The 15,743-nt window shown below is 40.9% G+C and overlaps 1 protein-coding gene and 1 pseudogene across 2 annotated transcripts; both read right to left on the bottom strand.

Annotated features, from left to right (window-relative positions):
- Positions 1-1,875: 1,875 nt before the first annotated feature.
- On the bottom strand, positions 1,876-5,193 carry LOC143880854 (pectinesterase-like; annotated as a pseudogene). Its single transcript, XR_013251800.1, has 3 exons — positions 4,457-5,193; positions 2,744-3,069; positions 1,876-2,664 (listed from the first exon to the last, which is right to left on the bottom strand). The product of XR_013251800.1 is annotated as a pectinesterase-like (transcript).
- Positions 5,194-10,091: 4,898 nt separating this feature from the next.
- On the bottom strand, positions 10,092-14,914 carry LOC143881591 (pectinesterase-like). The gene is made up of 2 exons (XM_077384767.1): positions 13,782-14,914; positions 10,092-10,954 (listed from the first exon to the last, which is right to left on the bottom strand). Exons 1-2 carry the CDS (start codon positions 14,827-14,829, stop codon positions 10,263-10,265), a joined length of 1,740 nt encoding a protein of 579 aa, XP_077240882.1. The 5' UTR covers positions 14,830-14,914; the 3' UTR covers positions 10,092-10,262.
- Positions 14,915-15,743: the final 829 nt, after the last annotated feature.

Below are 15,743 nucleotides of genomic sequence, written 5' to 3'. Positions count from 1 at the left end.
TTTGCTGTTAAAATTTTGAAAATGATAGTTTTTGCCCTTATAGGATGTCAAATGTACATTAGCGTGAAGCCAAAAAAATACAGCGGAGCCCACATTATATGGGAGATCCAAACCGTTCATTTGTTGGGCCCTAATGTAGATTGGGTGCTCCCAGAAAATCTTCTCCATAGGATGGTCTTAACCCTCCAATTTGTGGATGTTTAGAATGGACAACACATCATTAAAATGCCCATGGATCTGAGGGTTAAGATCATATTGAAATGCCCATGGATCGGAGGGTTAATATCATCTTATGGAGAATATTTTCTGGGCGCACCATATCCAAAGTTAGTTGCCCAACAAATGAACGGTTTGGATCCCCCATATAATGTGGGCTCAGCAGTATTTTTGGGCTGCGCATGCATGCCCCATATAATTTATTGTATGATCCTAGCCCCTCTATTTGTGGTCTTTGTACTCGTCATTTTATGTGTATCTGTGCGGTTGATGGCTCAAAATTATATTGTCTGATATCCGTGGTGGCCTGGTGAGCCAATGTGAACAATTATCGTGTAGAGAGGCTCAAAAAATGTGTATCTACTACGCCAACAATTATGTTTATCTATCCGTTCATTTGTTGCTAACCGCCACAAATACATTGGGCTCCAAAAACATTCTCCTTAGGATGATGGTAGCCCTCAAATACAATTGGTGTAAAAATAGAGAGTCTAAAATAAAATACCAAAAAAACAGGGACATCCACAGGGGGGCGCATTACCTGTTGTTTCATTTTAGTTTTATTTGTGATTTCTGGCACTTCATTTTTGGACTATTTGGTGGACATTGGGTTCTTCCTAAGTCAATTATTGAAAATTATTGTGAGTCTTGGGATTTTGCTCCGTGATAGTTAATAGTATTAAAAGAATTGCTAACAATAGATAGGGGTGCAACTCGGGCTGGTCGGGTTCAGGGTGAGGCTAACGCAAACCCAACCCGAGCAACCATTTACTCAACTCGAACCCGACCCGACCCGAGCCGAGCAGCCCTTTTTGCCAACCCGAAGCCTACCCAACCCGAGTTCAACCCGACCCAACCCGAACCCGACTTGAACTCAACCCAACCGGAGTTTTTCCCGGGTTGAACCCGCCGGGTTCGGGTTGTTGCACTCATGACTCTAGAGTAGTTAGTAGTATTAAAAGAACTTTTCGTTTTGATTGGGAGACTTTCCTTCTTGGTTTAAAGGAATTTCGTTAGCTTTGTGTCATAACTGTTGGGAGATTATTAGTGAGCAAAATCAGAAAGGATATAATTTGTATTAGAAGATATACTCATGAATTTTTAAAGGTTTTTTTTAACAGAAATCCTTTTGTTAATTAATAAAGATAAAGAAACCAACCGAGAGGGTCGGGGTTACAAAGGACAAGAGAACAAATGGGATGTACAAAATGCACGCTGTGAAGATAGTGCTTAAGGGGGAAGGTGTTCGAATAGCTCCAAGCTATCCTAGTTGACCCAGCCCGAGCTAGGTGATCCGTCTCTCTATTGGCTAACCTCTTTCAATTCCTTGCTAGACTTTAACTAAGGCACCTGCTAGCCTATCTTGGATCCCATCAAAGTGCGCATCGAACCTTTACAGGTGGGGGGCGAACCTCTATGGGGGGTGGGGTGAGATGTGTGCCGTCCGTCCATCTGATAACATTAAGGAAGTCCTCGATGCGACAGAGATAGAGAGTCTTTGGAGGGATTTAGGAGGAGGGGGGGATCTGAGCTTTCACTAGTCCTAGTAGTAGAGAGAATCTAGCAGGGTGCTCGCTCTTATATGAAATGTCCTAACTAATACACCAAAAGCCCCAGGCCTTATAGTCCACTTACAACTGTATTTGTAACACTTGGCCACCAAAATATAGTTCATCTCTCATTAAGAGCAAAAATTTTCTAGATCGTGTTTTTGAAGAAGTTTTAGAACCATTTACAAATAATTTAAAACCTTGCTCTACAATAATCCCTCGGAAAAGGGTATGGTTGTTGAAGGTAACCAAGTATCTCCCATGGTGAGATTATAAACAGTAAAATTCAACGCTTGTGACGCATTCATCAAGCTATAACCAGGCCATTGAACTCTGTTGGCTGTGTTGGCTCCTGGACCATAATTTTCGAACTCACCGTAGTATAAGGTACTCAATCCGAAGCTCCCATTCCATTCCAACCATCCAACAGGCTCAATCAGGCTATCAATAAATGATTGCATGTATACAGTCCGAGAGTACTCTTTCCAGGGTCGACCCAGATAGTTTCTAGTGGAATTCAATTCCTCTACCAAGTCTGGCGCAGCTTGAACCGTGCAATTATGGATAGAAATCCCAGTGGTTTGATTTGGGTCAGATCGTCCTTGAGCCGTGAAGGCATTTTTCTGGCCGGGCATGGGTTTTCTGGCGAAAAGATTGCAGTTCTGGAACACAGAAGCCGCGTTACCAAAGATGAAATCTACAGTACCATATATGTCACATTCTCTATAAAACTGTCTGAGAGAGTGCGCGTATAGAGTATCTTGGTAACCTTCAAAGCTACAACGATAGAAAGTTGAGAGGTCCGCGTTGTTTCTCACGGCCACTGCCTGATGTTTCTCTGGCCCCGCCGTGTTCTTGAAAGTTATATTAACGGCTATGAATCGCTCTCCAACAACAGCTGTATTCGGAAAGAAATTAAAACATATAAGAAATTAGTAGTTTCGTTGTGTATAATGTCTTTGGGAGGAGAAAAGAACTGACAAAGGTTGCTGAGTTGAAGGTGGTCCAGCCATCAATGACGCTTCGATTTCCGGTTATGACTGTTTCGTTAATCCCATCTCCAATCAACATCAAATTCTTCTTATTTTTCGAAATCCGAACGTACTCTTCATAGACTCCTCCTTTCACATATATGATGAAATATCCACCTTCGATCATAGAATTATTTGGGGCAAATGCAACTGCATCTCCTATACTTGTGAAATTGCTCACTAAAACCCCGTGGCAACAGTCACCGTGTTGCTCACTAAAACCCCTTTACCGCCCACTTCGATCAGATTCCGTCCACCCTTTGGAAAGGCTCCTGCAATATTGTTGGTTCTAATTACAAATTAATTTACACAATTAATTATTGTTTGCACCTAGTCTATATTAAGAAGATGAATGCTAGCGGCAAACGCGAGATCTGCACATGCACACTTGTGTCTGCACCTAGCATTCCTCCAAGAAATTAGAAAGGAGACCAATTGTATATGAACTTGAAAAAATTGCCAACCGGGGACACACTTTTGAAAATTTGTTAGAGAGGGACGATATGGGGGTTATCAAGTCTCTAAAAGGGGGTTATAACCCTCTACATGGAGTTATCAAACTCTCAAAAAGAGGGTTATCAACCCCCTTTAACAATTTTTCAAAAGTGTGTCCCCTGTTCGCAATTCTCGTATTTTGATGTCCCCCATTGACAATTTTTCCTAGGAACTTTTAGTAGGCCCTGAAGCTTACATGTGGTGGTGTCCATTTATCATATTATATCCTACAGCCAGTAATAAATGAAAATTGCCATCTCATTTCCTCTGAATCGGTCCAAATGTTGGGACTGAATCTTGTTATAGGAGTTCTGTGGTCCTGCATCGGCCCTACTTTTGTCTCCAATGAGGTCAAAAGTGCTGTTTCTCACTTTGTGCAAGTGACGCTAGCATTTTCCCTACTTTGTATCATTTCGGAGGACTGCTTGTGTGTGGTGCGACCTCATTACAATATAATGAGACACGACCATTAGTGAACATATGATTCCCCCTTTTGATCCGGACAATCCATCTGATATGCCTTGCTTTAATTGGATTTCTTATGGCCCACAGATCACGCCAATCACACAACTCTAACATGCAACAATGGCTGTGATCTTGGAACTACGAAAGATCTAGAGATGGACTATCAAGTCAACGGTTCAGATCACTCAAATGTGGTGCCCACTATGCAGGCATTTCTCTACAGTATTATTTGGGTCTTGAGGTCCTATATCACCTTGGGACTCCGGGACATGGACGATCGATTAACAACCTGACAACCATAAACACGATAGTGATATTTGTAGATGCTACACCTAAATTCCCACCAGATTATGAGTACAGACAATATAGAATTACTACAAGGTCATGTGAGGTCGTCATATCTGGCCTCTAATTGGTGTCTCATATTAAGAAATCTTATCACTCGCCATCAAAAGGTTAGTTGTAGATTTGAGAAAGTTGTGCTCTCAAGTGAGTGGAAAACTATGATAATGCCACAACAGGATATGCACAAAACAGCTCGAATATTTGTAGAAAGGATAAAACCGCCTCCTGACGCTCGTTACTTTTCAGGAAATGGAAAGAGGTTGATGATCCACGGATTCGTGGTGGGATTATCGTAAATAACTACTTTAAATAGTGTCCAAACCTAAAATGTTAGAATTCTACGTTATCCATTACCTCTACTGGCTTCAGTGAAGGGCGGAAAACTGGTAGACCTGGCCATTAGAAACCAGTTTCTTCCCCTTCCTTTTCTTCGAGACGGTAATGCGTTAGAGACCAACCCTAAGGAGACGCTGTAAATCTGGGTGGCGTTTGACATGGGAACCAAGAGCTTCCCCTTCAAAAGACTGCTTCTAGATGCTTCCATACCGTCTAAACAGGTCTGCTGGTTGGTGACAACGGCACTGAGCAGCGTCCGCACTCGGTCCACCCGGTCGACTGTCAGTGAACTGAGTGAGCCGAGCTCGGTTGAGATGGTGGCAAGGTAGTCGGCGTTGAGCTCTGAAAGCTGGCCGCAGTCAGTGAGCACTCCGGCATCCACGTGGCTCAAGGAGGGTGAATTGTTATGATATGTCAGAAAGCGGTGGAGAATGAGAGCCGATTTCTGAGCGTGTTTGAGGGACTGCTTGACGGAAAAGCGACCATAGTTGTAGGGGTCTGACGAGTAACGAAACGCCGAGAGAACTGAACGACAGAGTTTAGGGTAGAGTGACGATTTGCATGCGGTGGAAAGGGTGGCGGACGGTGACAGTGAGGTGACGGCGATTGACGGGGCCGTTTGAAGGAAGAGGAGGGAGAGGAAGAGAAGGAAGAAGATAGTTAAAGGCATTGCGAAGTTTAATTTTATGGTTTCTTTTCTTTTTTAATTGGTCTTGCTTGTTGGATTGGATTGGAAAGGAAGACTGAAAGGAGCATAATATAGAGAGGAGAAAGCGCGTGGGATTAGATGGAAGATGATCATGTGAGAAGAGATATTTTTAGACGACGGAAATACCCCTAGGGGTTGACATCATATAACAAGGCTCAACCGTATGTAATTAACTGTATAGGTTGCCTAGAGGTGGGCCCTCTTTGATGAGATCAATGAAGGTGTATGACTGTGTATGCTGCAATGTGCAATACATGTGTCATTCCTTAACATATTCATTAATTAGTTTTTGTCGCCCAGATGAAAAGAATAAGGAATAATCTAAGCTTTTTCTTTGGAGAGATAGAGTACGTAGAGAGTTTGTTTTATTCAATCACATGGAGCAACGTATGAAAGCTCTGACGATCAAGATGTCTGTAGTGGATCTATACTCTGTACTGCTCCTCTCCAGCTGTGTTTCTGACTCTTCTCTTTAGGCTCACGAGTATACCCTTATTAATGAAAGCGACTTTTTGCTCCCCAATATCAAAGGGGGATGATAAATTCGCACCACTTGTACACATCAATTAGCGTTAAATTCTGCTAGAATTCACGCTAAGAGGGGTGCGAAGCATCCTACAGAGGGTGCGAATTTATCATTGCAAATTATCAAATCAATGAAGGATACACATTAAAAATCTTTGATGGGCATATTCTGAAAGCCTTGAAAGTTCTAATCAATTCCTTCCTGAGATGTGAAAGTTCTAATCGATTAATGTCGGTGAGAAAATTTATCCCAAATAAATCAATGTGATGTACAATTAGGGCTGCAACTCGGGTCGGGCGGGTCGGGTTTTGGAGAACCCAACCCTACCCGAGAAATATCTCAGGTCGGGTCGGGTCTGGTTTTTTTTCAGAAAACCCACGATTCCCAAACCCGGCCCTACCCATGATAAATCTCGGGTCGAGTCGGGTCGGGACGGGTTTTTTCACGTTGACGCAATTTTTTAAGGAAAATTCTTGTTTGGCAAGGCAACTCAACTCATAGAAGCAAAAATTACACTCACATTACACTTGAATCAAACAATGATGTAATTACACTCACATTACACTTGAATCAAACAATGCTGTAATCAAACAATGTTGTAATTACAATCAAACAATGCTGAATCAAACACTTGAATCAACTCAACTCATAGAAGCAGAAATTACACTCACACGCAATAACAGTGGGTGCGTGGGTTTTAACTTTTAACTTTTAACTAACAATAGAAAAAAATGTACATACTATAACTTATGTAACTCGGGTCGGGTCGGGCCGGGCCCCTTCAAACCCGGCTCGACCCGAGATTCATGCGGGCTTTTGAATGCTCAACCCAGCTCGACCCGAAACCCATAAAACCTAAACCAACCCAGGCTATTTTCGGGTCGGGTCGGGTCGATGCGGGCCGGGTAAAACCCGGCCCGAGTTGGAGCCCTATGTACAATCCCACCCCACTTACGTTTGACTTTTGTCCTTGGATTTTTAGTATTGTATGAGGAGCTTTTCTTTTTTCTATTTTCTTCGGGGTGGGTAGGAGTGTAGGACTAGGGAGTATATGTTTCCCTAACGATGATCTCAACATTATAGAAATAAATCTAGGGTGAGGGTCATACTATGTGTTTGATTTAAGGAGTAAAGCAGCCTATTTACGCTGCGTAATGTTTTGAACTCTTTGGATAATCCTATGAAGTGGGCCCTACTGCCCTACAGTACTTTTGGAAAATACTAGAAATCACCGGCACAAAGCATATAAAATCTTGTATTTTATAGGAATTTGCTAGGGAATTTTGCTCAAAGGAATTTGGCTGCTGACTTTTGCATAAGAGAACAGCCCCGTAGGCTCACTTTTCAGCAGATTTTGTCTTATTCATTTAAAATATCCGAGGTCTCCTAATGTATGTGGTTGTGCTATCATGTGTCATTATTTTTTGAATCACAGGGTTCTTTCTTTGGACTCCGTTTGGTTGTCCTAGGGAGTTTTAGTAAAATTTTGGTCCCATCCCATGTTTGGTTGCCTTTTAGCACTAGAATTTTTTTAATACCACTCTTGTAATGATTGCTTGTGTGGTGAATTTTTTTAATCCCACTCTTGTAATGATTGCCTTTTCATCCCATCCCAAAATAATCTCAGGAACCAAAAATAAGCTTGAGAAGAATTTTTTTTTCTTACCAACATTTCAAGCAACCAAACAAAGTTTTTTTTTTTTTTCCCACCGTAGTCCGGTCAACCAAACATGGGATTTTTATTTTACCGAGATACTTCTTGGACTTCTTTTTTTCCCCACCAATCTCCTTGGATTTTTTTTCTCCCACATAAATCCCAGGGACCAAAAAAACCCCGCAACCAAACAGAGATGTCTTAGGTACAAAATGATGCCAATGGCTACCAAACAAAACATTAAATACTAGTTTCTTACTGATATCTCATTGCCATAACCATTGTAGCTGGTCAAACTTTTTGTTTAGTGTAATTCCTGATGTGAATGCCAGGTTATTTGAAACCTTACAGTAGTAAGTGTTAACAACGTAACATTTGCCAGATTATAGGGATGCAGGTTAAAATCCTACATGAACAAATGAATTATTCAACTGCAGATAATTTCAGCCCAGGGATTGGCTCGCTCACTTGCATCCTTAACTCCAATGCAGGTACGTACACGTCTCATTTTCTCCTAAATTTTAGGGTCAGAGTCTCCTTTCTCTCTCTCTTAAAGGGGTCATAGGCGTTCATATAGTGAAGTGGTCGAGAGTGATTGCATGCTTTCTCCCATACTAACAAGAATTTTACTATGGAAAGTAGTTAAAAAGCAATTCCATTTGATTGACTATGTTTCATTTAATTTTAAATTAAATCATCTAAGTGGAAAACAGCGGTCATTTTGACTACTTAAATAGAAAACGATAACAGAAATGAGTAAGGGGTGCAATTCAAGGTGGATTACTTAGAAAATTTGAGTTGAGTTGTTATCTGGCTTGAAATTTGGTCGGTTTCAGGCCAACACGGTTTCATTTTTTAATAGAAGCTTACCCAACCCCACCAACATTGCACCCCAGACTATAAGCAATTGATGTAAGACTTTTTATGGGCTTGAATAGCACATGTTTTGCCTTTTGTAAAAACAGAATTTTAGAAAATGTTTTATTATCGCTAAGAGTAATCCAAATCGGCTCATAAACAGTTGGTGAATAAGGTTTTGCCCCGAGAACAGCTTAGCCACATATTTTCATGTCGGAAAGGGTATGGGAAGTTGGGAACCGGTTATCAGTATGTGTGGGTTTGATGTAAGCCCGATAAGGTTAATGGGCTTATTCGAAGAACCAAAATTCATAACGGGCAGACTTTAGGGTTTGTCTTCAAATTATTATAAATACGGGATTGGTCCCTGCTCTCACATACATAAGTTATGTTACTTTCTCCTCATTGGAATACACATAATGAAGTGTGTAGAGAGTAGAAGACCGCCCCAAATCATTCTTTGTTTTGCAGACATTCGGAATCATTCCATATCAAGAAATCATCTTTGTCAATGGATCAAAAGACTTGGATAGAGGTATTTATGCCGAATCTCTCTTCTCGAGTTTAATTGTTAAATCATATGCTTAAGGTTTCGATAACGCAATCTTAGTTTCAAGGAGGATCTTTCATGCCTTTACGACATGAATGAATAATTGAAGATAAGGAGGATCTTTTTCCCTTTTCATTCAATTCTTTGCCATTCAAAATAAAAAAGAAGATAATGGGTAGGGGTGGCAATGGTTCGGTTTCGGTTCGGTTTGACCCTCAAACTGAACCAAACCAAAATTTGAATCTGTTTGGTTTTACCAAACCGAAACCGAATTTTCGGTTCGATTCGGTTCAGCCAATTTTGCCACCCCTTACTCATAATCATTGGAAATATTCGGTTTCAGTTCGGTTTGATCCCCGAACCGAAATCGATTTTTTGGCTCGGTTCCGGCTCAGTTCGGCCAATTTTACCACCCCTAATAATGGGGGTTTTATAAGAAATTCCTTAGGAACATTCGTGTAATAATATCCTGTGTTATATGAAATTTCTTATCAGCATTCTATATTGTTATAATATATTTGCTCTTAAACTTGGAAAGGATAATTGAACCCTTGCTTTCTACAACATTACGAATCTACTTGACAAAGAGATCAAATGTTCAGAAAACTCTGAATTGCAAAAGGCAGAGGCACTGTTGGAGCACAACCTGTTTAGTTTGGGACAATCTAAATGAATGGATTTGGATCTTCGTACAATTTGGGTCCCACTAAATATTTTGAAAACTATGCATAAGCATCTAATAAATTTCATTGGAATATCACTCACTCAACCGCTTTAACGGTCCTTCGAAGCTTGATTTTGAATTCATAAAAAACCAGGTTGGCTCGTGGAAAAGTTGAGTTGAATCGTAAAAAAGAAATTGAGTTAAATCGATCAAAATCTGTGTTTTAGCAATTCAACCTGATTTTTACATATTCAACTCAACGTTTTTATTTAAGCCAAAAAAATTCGATTTAACCTAAATTTAGCCGATTCAACACTAATTTTTTCGATTCAATTTTGTTTTTATTTTTTTTATTTTAAGATTTTCCATTTTTAAGCTGATTATTTTTCCCAATTGTTTGCTCATTCTTCCTCGCCTCCATTTCTTCTTTTACTTCTTCTACGGGAGGAGGGCGATGGCAATCACCAAATCAATTGGTGTTGTGTGAAACCAATAAGATGGGTAAAATTGTGTTTTGGCTCGTCCTACCACCATCAGACCATTTGAGCTTTTTTATGTAATTTACCTGGCAAAATGCCCAAAACGAAAGGTGTAGAAATGCTCTATTACAAGAAATGCCTTCTGCAAATCCCTTAAAAAACATAAGATTATAAATCAATGACAATAGAAACATCCACTATTTTTACCCAAGAAAGAAAAGAGGATAAAAGCAATATTGGGAACTAAAGCTCTATTACAAGAAATAGACAAAAAAGCTCTGTATCGATCCCTCAAGAACATAGCCAATGCATGTACCCAAGACAACCTCACACACACAGACACAAGCAAGAAATCAAGACACCCAATAAATAAAATACAGATAACTATAGACCAAGAGAGAAAGGGAACCCAGTTGAACCCAACCAATTACTACCTCCAATAAAGCTTCCGACCGTAAATGGCAGTGCCTCAGAAGCGCTTGTGAGAACCTTATATCCCTTCCAGTTCACCCTATTCGCAGTTCCAGACCCTGCTCCAGTATTCTGATGCTCTGCATAAAACAAAGTATTTAGAGCGAAATTCCCATCCCAAGGAAACCAACCTTCAGGCCTAATAACATCACTAATAGTAGATTGCATATAAACTGTCCTAGAGTACTCCTTCCATGGACGACCGAGATACGTAGGGAAAGAGCTCTTGACAGGCTCTAGATCAGATGTTGCTCCAATTCTACACTTCTGAATGACAATTCCGGTGTTTTGGTTTGGATCAATTCGGCCTTGGGCGGTGAGCATGTTTTTTTGGCCGGAATCAGGTTTGCGGGCATGGATGTCACATTCTTGGAAGACGGCAGCTGCATTGCCGAAGATGAAATCGACGGTGCCGGCGATTAGGCAGTCCCGGTAGAATTGACGGAGGGAGTGTACGTAGAGAGTGTCCTGGTAGGCGAGCATATCGCATCGATAGAAGGCTGAGAGGTCTGACCCCACCCGGAGGGCCACGGCCTGGTGCTTGGATGGCCCAGCTGTGTTTTGGAAAGTTAGGTCACGGGCTATGAACCCCTCCCCAACCGCGGCTGCATCAGAAAATCAAACCTAGCATCATTATTCACATAGTAACAAAGGGAAATGATTTGAGATATACCCTGCTTTGATAAAGATGTGCGACCCATCTTATCGTTTAGTATCTAAAGATAAGAGCTTTTTGATAACTGTGATATTATTCCTAAATGTTAGGATGCTTCCCGCATCATTATCAAAACATGGTGGCGCTGATATCATTTCCCGTAACAAAAGTTGGGATTTGGGAATAGTTTGGTGAGCCAAACAATCGAACAATTTGGAAGTCACCTTTTTCTTATCACATATAAGACAAGGTAAGTTCGTTTCGTTATCAAAATATGAGATAATTAGGATCGGCTAGCAAGTGTGGAGTTTGGCATATGGAAAAGTGGAAATTTGGGCCTAAGGACCCGTTCAAGATAGGGACTTCTTACTGACAATTACACGCCACCCCATATTAGGAACACCTCCCAAACCGCGGCTGCATCAAAAATTCAAACCCACTATGATTATTTACTAACCTAGTAACCAAGTTCGGATTTTGGGAATAGTTTGGTTGTGATTTTATATGATGAATGGCTGTATAAAAAGGTATTTTAGAAAAGTACAGTAAGTCCCACATCATAAGATGATCGAAACCGTCCATCTGTTGGGCCACAACCTTAATCATTTTCATATGATGATCCTAACCCTCCTCCGATCTATTATGGAAACTTCAATAGATCGTAGGGTTACGATCATCTTATGGAATGATTTTTAGGCACAACAGATGGACTGTTTATGATGTAGGTAGGCCCTACCTTTCTTTTTGAAAAATACAGGTTTATACCGCCGAACATCATATAAATTCTCGTGTTTGGGGAGCCAAACTAACTACGATATATTAAGTCGGAACTCATCTTTTCTCAAAAAACTAAGACAAGGTGAGTTCGTCTCAATATCAAAATATGAGATAATTAGGATTGGGTAGCAAATTTGGACTTTGACACATTGATAAGTGGAAAGTTGGGCCCTGTAAGGTGGACCATTCAAGGATCCGTTCAAGATAGGGACCTCTTACTGAAATGTACACGCGTCCCAATACTAGGACGCGACGCTTAAGCATTGGACTATACATAGCTGGAGGCAACCACCGACCACCGTGCTCATTGCCAGTCAGTACGGGCCCACGAGTTTCAAGTTATCAAAACTTTGTAGGAAAAGACGAGCAAGAACGAACGCTTCTAAGAGAAGACGAACAAACAAAAAAGGGGTCGAAACCCAGGAAAAGGGGGTGGAAATATCATTTTCTTAATAATAAAAGTAAAAAACTCCAAATTCAGCCAGTAAAAAGTAAAAAGGGGAGTGATAAATATCATTAAGCACTCGATGCTAAGACTTTGGTAGCAGTCGTTGGCTCCCACCGAATTGACTGGCTACCCCCGTTAGCAAAAAACCCTTGATTATATTCGTGGACAAGCATTTTAAAATGGCTACTGATAGTGGCAGTACCATCTTTTGATGATGGGCCTAACTCACCTTCTTTTTTTATTATTTATTAACTAGCTGTAAAAAAAAAATTACATTCCCGAAAAACGTGAAACGACAAGGTGAGTTTTGGCGAAATATCAAAACATGATAGTGCTAATATGACGAGATTTTCAAATTGGTACTGCATTACTGAGGCTTTTCACCTCTTTTTTTTTTTTTTTTTTTCGGTTAGCTGGGATCGAACCTGAAACGTCAACTCACCATTGTTTGGGTGTTTCTCGTGAGGATTCGAGCCCTCTTTCTTTATTCCTTTATCCCTATCACTATTATTATTTTAGAACTCCCACAGAAAACTTAGCCCTACCCAAGTATAAAGAAACGTCAAGAAAGGCACCTTTATCCAAGAATTTTTAAAGGGAAATGATATATGCGACAAGGTGTTTCGTGTTTCCACAGATAAGGGCTCCACTTGTTTGTCGTGTAGTATTTAAAGGGCTAAAGTGGAGGCTCAGATATCATTTCACTTTCCAAAGGGAGGAAGAAGAAAGCAGGCCAAATTTCCTCGTGATTGGACATGACTGGACATTTTTCGCCATTCACACGTTTTCTTGGAAAAGCAGATTTACACGCGTGAAAAATATAAATTACTTGGAAAACCAAATTTCTTGTACTGTCCCTCTAAATTATCTCACCAGAAGGATGAGAAAATTCATTCTACTGAGAAAACCACTCTGCATACTTTCTTTTCCTTTCTTGGCCAAGTGAACAATGAGAAAAAAGAATTTTCTCACAGTTTCTTTTCCGGCTTTTCACTTCTATTCTTTTCCTTTTTTTTCTTTTCTTTTTTTCGTGCAGCTAGAAAACAAGCCGATTTAAGAAGATATTTGGGAGTCCATTTATCACTACGCTAGAAGTGGCTCTCAATTTGTTAAAAGATCCAAACCATTTAATTGTTGCGCCTCATAAAATTAGGGAAGTGATATATTCAACCCTTCTCTTCTCTGGGCCACCCTCCCTCTTGTATATTTTTAGCTACTCTCCTTTTACAGCACAACGGGTGTCCAGAGGAAGAAAAGCGGGCAAATATATAATTTTCCTAAAATTAATCTGCCTAGCATGATACCATCCCTACAATCGAAAGATGTTTCTACATGTTACTCTCTACTCATCTACTGTTCCTCAATGATGGAAGGATTAGGATCATCCCATTAAGATGAGTTTTGGGGCTCAGTCAATTTACCTTGATCCACAACAAATGAATAGTTTGGAAACGCGTAAAACTTTGACAAGGTGGAAATACGGTGTTAAAATAAAAGAAATTGAACACCAATGGAGAAAATAAGGGGAAGAGATAGAGAAAGAAACACTTACCAACTGTAGCCGAATTGAAAGTGGTGCTTCCATCCACAACGTTCTTACTGGCGGTAATAATAGTGGTCTTCCTCCCATCGCCCATAAACATTATATTTGTTTTCTTCTTTGGCACTTCAACATTCTCCCTGTACACACCAGCTTTAATCCTAATCACGTATCTGTTGCTACTTTTCTCCGGTGCCGCTGCAACCGCTGCCGACACCGTCTTATAGTTCCCACTCCCGTCAGCGGCCACCACCACATTCGGCGTTACAGTCGAAGACTGCAAAAGTCTCCTGTCTCCGGCTGACAGCCACGACGGGAACCCCTCGCTCTCATCATTATCTTGGAGCCGACGATCAGATCGGTCGTTAGCTATGTCCCTGTTGGTCATGTTACAAATCATGGCGAGGGCATTACTACACATGTGAACGACATGAACTAGAGATTTCTCAAGAACTGTTCGAACTTTCTTATCGGCGCCATCGTGCGAGAACCCATCGAGACAAGACTCCTGGTTGGTCATGGCCGCACTCAGAAGAATCTTGAGATCGTCTGCGTGTTGAACTAGGGTTTTCTTGAGAGGATACATCTTAAGGTCATCGGAGGTCTTGTGGAGTTCGTCGAGGGTTTCGTCAATGTTCTCTAAACAGTCGTGGAGGGCTGTTTTTTCCCGGCCGGTGAGTCTCCGAGTAGAGATTAGCTTCCCTATTTTGAAGAAGACATGCTCGACCGCTATTGTTGTGAGGTTGATCGAAGCTGTGATGACGTCTTTTAAGCTAATGAGACTGTTGCCGACGCTGGGAACGGCGGCTAGCGAAGAGTAGCAGAGGTCTGGGAATCGGGTATTGGTGCATGAAGATCGGATGAGGGCATGAGAGGCGGGATTCAATTGCTCGCCGGGGTTTTTGCGGGAGGAGGCAATGTCGCAGACAATGCCGACGAGGGCGGCAACGAGAAGGAAGGAAGAGAGGAATAGGAAGAGTTTTTTGTTCTTCCTAGCGAAGGTCGAAATGCGGTTGCCGGAATCTGGGATTCCGGTGAGGATTTCTGGAGTGTGGGTCATTTTGGTGGAGAACTTTGTGGAGTGGGTGTGAGGAGAAGATGAAGCTTGGTGGAGAGTTTTATTTAGGAGCCTGAGATGATGACTGTGTCTTTATTTTTTTCAGATTTTAAGAAATGTAAATAATCGAGAGCCCACGTGATTGTGAATTTGTGATCTTCTACCTTTCTTCTGATTACTTTATTCTCGCTATGGAAAATTTTCTCTCACTAAATTACTCTACTCATTTACTTTAATCGTTCATGATATCATGTACGTAAGCGTGGATATTAGAGATTTACAATGGGCACTGATATTGGCACCGTCAATAAAATAGAAACCAACTGAGTTCGGCCCCTTATAAAAAACATGGTAGTGCCACTATCAGTGCAAATGTAAACATGGTAGCCTTTTTTGGGAATTTCAATAGCCTTTGAGCTACTATATTTTGATAACTGCATTACTCTCTTCATTTTACACGCTTTAACCTGCTATCAAAGGCTATTATTACAATTCTAAAAAGCTCTGAGTAGCCGATCACAAATTGTAAAACATAGTGATTAGTGCCATTATAAGAAATGGTAGCCCCTTTCAAAGTAAAAGGGTAAAATAAATTGATTGGATGGTAGAATTTTATTAAAAGGAATTGATCAGGCCAAGACGTTCTTGGATCCAATGTGAAACCTGCCTGGACCGAAGGGAACAGTAGTTTAAATTGAAGATGAAATGAGGTATGGCCAAAAGAATAAAACAGCCAAACATATTGCGTGAATCGAGGTGACGCTTTCAAATTAGGAAGGAATCGAGTGGACCTTACACGAGAAACAGAGGTGGAGTGGGCCCACACTGGCGGTTTTGCATGTGCACCCAAAGATAAGGCTGGAAAATTGCCCCCGCATGCATCTATTTTCCCATTGTGCAAGGCCCCATTATCATAT

The sequence above is a fragment of the Tasmannia lanceolata genome, unplaced genomic scaffold (assembly GCF_043159265.1).
Source record: "Tasmannia lanceolata isolate RefF3 unplaced genomic scaffold, GAP_Taslan_0.1 ptg000007l, whole genome shotgun sequence".
NCBI lineage: Eukaryota > Viridiplantae > Streptophyta > Magnoliopsida > Canellales > Winteraceae > Tasmannia > Tasmannia lanceolata.
This window is presented reverse-complemented; position numbering and strand designations above follow the sequence as displayed.

Excerpts from the sequence above, each read along its gene's own strand:
- LOC143881591 (XM_077384767.1), bottom strand. The coding sequence starts at position 14,829 with ATGACCCACACTCCAGAAATCCTCACCGGAATCCCAGATTCCGGCAAC. Across the intron at positions 10,955-13,781 it reads TTTCAATTCGGCTACAGTTG|CCGCGGTTGGGGAGGGGTTC; the intron begins GTAAGTGTTTCT and ends TTTCTGATGCAG.